The following is a 4,875-nucleotide window of genomic DNA, read 5'->3' as shown; positions in this document are numbered from 1 at the left end:
TGGGCGCCCTTTTCCCAGTGGCCCGTGGATGAACGTGCGTAGAACAGCCTGGAGAGAGGTGAGCAGGCCTGAGCTGTCCCACTCCGACCCTCCACAACCGACTGGGTGGAGAGAAGGCTTTTTCCTTCCAGTGGAGCTAGCGTATAACCGCGGCCTCAGATGCCGGTTCCCAGGCACCGGCTGGAGGGCCCACCATGTGGGGAGCAGGAACCAGGCGTGTGTGGAAGACCAGAGGGAAGACGTGGGGATCCCAGCAAGGGCTGGTGCGCAGCACCACCCTTTGTGGGCAAGGATCATTCTTCCAGTTCTTGCTCTGGACTGCGGGTGACAAGACTGTCACAGGAAGGTGTGTGGTGCCCTGCCTGTCCAGGGCAACAGGGGTTAAAGGATGGGGCCCTACCCTACTGGCTGGTCACAGGGTCACAGTCACAGAGGTAGTTTATGTGGAGGTCAGGCCCTAACCCTGGTCCCTCCAGGCCAGTCTCAGTATGTGCAAGCTGTAGGGTACTAGCCTAGAGAGGGACTCTTCCCCCTAATATGGGAGAAACATGGCCTGTGGCCCTCACGCACCCCTAACCTGCTTGGCAAGGCTTGCTGAGCCTCAGAATCTCTGCCTCTGAAGTGAGAAGTTCTGGTGAAGAGGTTGCCCAGAGTTCTCCCTCCAGTCTGTGTATGGTGGAACCGGGGGTCTGAGCACCTGATGGAAGTGGATACTTGGGCGGGGGATAGAAAACCGCCTCACCTGCCACCCCATCAGCTCTGCTTTGCCATCTCCCTCACCTGGGCCTTGGCGGCTGCCCTCGCCTTTGGGTCCCCAACACTGGAAGGGAATCCTGAGGGACATCCTTAGTGGAGAGCCCCCTTAGCCAGGTGAGCCTGGACTCTGGAGAGGAAGCTTCAGAGGGTGGCCTTGGGCTGTGAACTGTGGGTTCTAGGGCTCAGAGGGTCAGGGGGCCTGGGGGAGAGAGGACCCCTCACCTGACCAGACTCAGCCTGGCTGGGGTACTGATCTCCTCCAGTTCCCCAGCTGGTTCCGGCTTCACGCCTTCATCTCCTTCCCAACCCGACATTCGTAAGTGCTCTTCCTCTTACAGCTTAGATGACACTTCCAGACTGTGCCGGGCACCTGTCCTGGGGCCCACAGACCCTGTGCCACCCTACCTCCCCATAGTTCCCTCCAGATGCTCCCCTCCTCACAGGCTGGGGCTCCAGGAGCACCTAGTGACTGAGTGGGCAGCACGACCTTAGGCAACCACACCCAGTGCCAGGAGGACACCGCCTGAGGTAACATGAAAGGCACTGCCTTCCTGAATCATAATCGGCCCGGAAATGAATAAACACACAGCAAAACCGTGGCACAGATCCTGCCTTCCACAGTCAACACGTCTAAAGATGGCCATGCAGGGCAAAACTGAAACAAAACACACTCTACCGGGCATCCAACTATGGGTTCCGGTGACCTCTATCCTGCCCCCAGATGGTTGAGAGATTCAGGGGGTTGGGAGGAGGCTTCGCAAGCCCCCTTAGATCACTCTTGGCACTGGTTTTTGGAGGGGTGCAGTCACCATCAGTTGGTTCTCTGCTGCCATCCTGTGGCCACAGTGATGGCTGCCCCCAGGTGGGTGCCCCTTCTCAGGCAGCCTTAGTCCTCAATAACAGGACTCCTTACGGGGCATGCAGCAGGGGGCCCCACTCAGGAGCGAGAGGGGAGCACTCATCAGACTGAGTATGGGGGCGAGGTGGGCAAAGAGAACCCTTCACGTACGGCAGGACTTCAGCAGAACTCAAACAGCTCCAGCCCAGGGTCCTAATCTGATTGCATGCAGCCCGATGCTGGGAGAAAGGAGGGAGGAGCACATTTGTCCCTGTATATGGGGAAGCATATGCAGGGGCTGGGGAGAACAGAGATCTGGCTTCTGTGTGTGTGGGTAAAAGTGGATAAGAAGGGGCTAGTAGGTGGTGTGGTGGTTAAGGCACTGGACTCCCACATGGCCGACTGCAGTTTGAGTCCTGGACCCTGTGGCTTCAGGATCATGTTGGGCATGTGTGCGTTTGTGCACATGTGCATGCTCAAAACCCCAATAGGATAACTGGAGGAAAAGGGACTGCAGGGTGGCCATCCCCTGAGGGGGTTATCTCTCACTTTCCCTTGCCCTGTCTCTCTCTGGCGAGCTCACATGGCCTTTGGCAAGAACCTTTAAAAAAAAAAAAAAGCAGATAACTGAAGAAACCAGTGACAGGGCTCAACATGTGTCTTCCCCAAAGCACTTTAATGCACGCACCAACCCACAGTCCCTGCCTGCTGGCTGGGCAAGAGAGGCCAGCCCCACCTGGAAGTTCCCATGGCTTCCGGCACCCAGGGCCTATGAGGATAGGGCCCGTATACATTCCCATCAATAGGTGAGGGGCGTGAGGATGAAGAGGCGGTCTTCCTCTTTGCGGATCCATCGCATCAGCTTATGGATGGCACTGACGGCTGACGCCTTGGTCCCCAGAGGACTGTAGCACATGTAGAGCTCAAAGGCACCTGTCACCTGGAGGAGGTGGCAAAGGGTGGTCAACTAGGTTAGACGCTCCTCCTGGTCCCTACCTGGGACCTCCCCGAAGCCAGGCCCATGCCAGGGCCACCTTACCCAGGCCAGGAGGTTCTCGTTGGGGCCCGTGTAGTAGATGGTCTTGAGTGGGCGGGAGGCATTGTGAGCGCGGCTGTGCAGATACTGGTAGAGGCCCAGCAGCCGCTCCTGCTCCTCCTCACTGGTGTACGGGGCCTCGATCTCCGGGCTGTGGACGGGAGTGGGTTGGCAGAGGGATGACTTCCCTCCCATTCTCTGGAGATCTAGAAATACCTATTCCTGGCCACGGAGATTCCACCATGTGTCCTACCCTCCAGAGGCCCCCCCTAGACCCGCTCCCCAAGTTCATGGTGTCTTTGGTGACCCTTCCTTGAAGAGGCCAATCTGAGTTCTGGTGTCCAAGGCAAAGTGACAGAACTGGAGTAGAGGAAAGGGGGGCTGGGAGCTCTTGGGGCTAAAAGGGGAGAAAGGGGAGACAAGCTATCCCATCTGCCCAGCCCCTGCACTGGGGGATAGAGTGGAGGAGGCTTTGTATCCTGGTTCAAAATTATCCCGAAGGCAGGCGACCAGCAGGTGGCATGGTGATTAAGGCACTGGACACTCCCACATGGCTGACCACGGTTTGAATCCTGGACCTGGTGGCTTGCTTTCTCATTCCCCATCCCTCCCTGTGTGTGTGTGTGTGTGTGTGTGTGTGTGTGTGTGTGTGTGTGGTCAAATTAATATAAATGAATGAATGAATTTAATTTAATTTAAAAAATAATTATTTTTTCTCTTTGAGAGGTTTTGCCATAGGGTGCATGTGCTCACCAGAAAGACAGAGACAGAGAGACAGAAAGCGAGAAATCATCCCCCAGGGTGGATGACCACGCCACAATCACTTCTCCAATCTTTTGTACTCTTGGGATCTTGAGCACGCACACACACGTGCTCAGCATGAGTTTAAGCCACCGGGTCTGGGACTTGAACCGCAGTGGACTACATGGGAGTTCAGCAACATAGCCATTACGTTAACTGCTGGTCCCTAAAAAATAATTCTTAAAAATGAAATGACCCCTAAGGTGGAGTTGCCGGGCAAGGGTCCCAAGAGACCTCTGTTCCCCGTTCCTTCACTGGGTACAGTGGGCATTTCCAGGCCTACTGGGTAATGAAGGAGGAAGGTACATGCCCACAGGGTGACTGGGAGACTGGGTCCCTGGTGCCAACCTGAATCAGACCCAGCATGCTGGTCCATTCCGGGTGGGATCAGCTTCAGGGCTCAGGACCAATCCGTCTGCCCCCTCCCAGGCCCTGTTGCCCTGAAGCGGTGCCCCCAAGGCCCTCCCTCACCTGGTGAAGAGTCCCGAGCTCTTTGACTTATAGAGGAAGTGTCGCAGGTCGGGGATGCCCACTTGAGCGACACTGTAGTAGGGCGTGCTCAGCGCCTCCCGCAGTGCCAGATGGGCCCCGCGCTTGCGAAGGCGCTCCTGGAAGCGGCGGCGACAGTCAGAGACCGCAAAGAAGTCCTCGCGATCGGTGGAGACCAGCAGCAGGCAGAGGTCGGTGTCGGGCTCCAGGTAAGAGATGTGTGCGTGGAAGAAGCCAGCCGCGTTGAATTTGGGCAGGCACACAGGTGTCCAGGCCTCACCCTCCCTGAAGGAGGAGGAGGAACTGATGAGGTTGAAGAGCAGGTGCAGGTCGATGGGGTGCAGGAATTGGTCCTTGCGGCGCACCAGCGCCACCAGCTGGTTGCGGGCCAGTAGGATGGAGAAGACCAGGCTGCGCGCTCGCGCCTGCTGCAGGCTAGCGCTCACTGCCTCGCGCACCGTCGGAGCCAGAGGCAGGCACCGCGCCGCCCCCATCAGGAAGCTGGGGTCTCGCGCCATGAGCTGCAGCAGGTTGTCGGTGATGCGCTCGGAGCCCGACAGCAGGCGCCGCAGGTCGTAGTTCTGCTTCTGCTGGAAGATGTGGCTCAGCTGCGCGCCGGTGAGAAGGCTCAGGATCTGGTAGTAGATGTAGAGCAGCTCCTGCGCCAGCTCCTGGGCCGACTGCCGCGTGCGGGCCACCGCCACCAGCACCAGTGGGCTCCGGCGCACGAATACCACCTTGTAGCCATCTGAGGGCGGGCGGGAGGCAGGGGCAGGGGCATCAGCCTCAGCCCTCGGAGCCCCGCCTTTCTGAGCAGCCCTTCACTTCCCACATCCTTGCCTGGCTCAGAGCTCTGCAAGCAGGAGGGCCTTAAGGATGGTGACGAACAAACCAGTAGCTCATCGTGTCCCTGCCACTGCTTCATAGGCTGGGGCGCTCCTAGGGCTTGTGAGGG

The 4,875-nt window shown here is 58.1% G+C and overlaps 1 protein-coding gene across 2 annotated transcripts in view; it reads right to left on the bottom strand.

Annotated features, from left to right (window-relative positions):
* Positions 1-2,251: 2,251 nt before the first annotated feature.
* Positions 2,252-4,875, bottom strand: part of MON1A (MON1 vesicular trafficking associated A) — a 21,955-nt gene continuing 19,331 nt past the window's right edge. For both annotated transcript variants that reach the window (XM_014585220.2, XM_006170938.2), the window contains 3 exons: positions 3,903-4,668; positions 2,634-2,781; positions 2,252-2,534 (listed from right to left, as the gene is read on the bottom strand). In XM_014585220.2, coding sequence (XP_014440706.1) covers positions 2,394-2,534; positions 2,634-2,781; positions 3,903-4,668 — 1,055 coding nt within the window. In that variant the 3' untranslated portion in view covers positions 2,252-2,393. The remainder of the gene's footprint in view (positions 2,535-2,633; positions 2,782-3,902; positions 4,669-4,875) is intronic.

This window comes from Tupaia chinensis, unplaced genomic scaffold (genome assembly GCF_000334495.1).
Source record: "Tupaia chinensis unplaced genomic scaffold, TupChi_1.0 Scaffold149184_1, whole genome shotgun sequence".
Lineage (NCBI taxonomy): Eukaryota > Metazoa > Chordata > Mammalia > Scandentia > Tupaiidae > Tupaia > Tupaia belangeri.
Note: the sequence above shows the minus strand (reverse complement) of the source record. Positions and strands in the feature narration are given on the sequence as shown.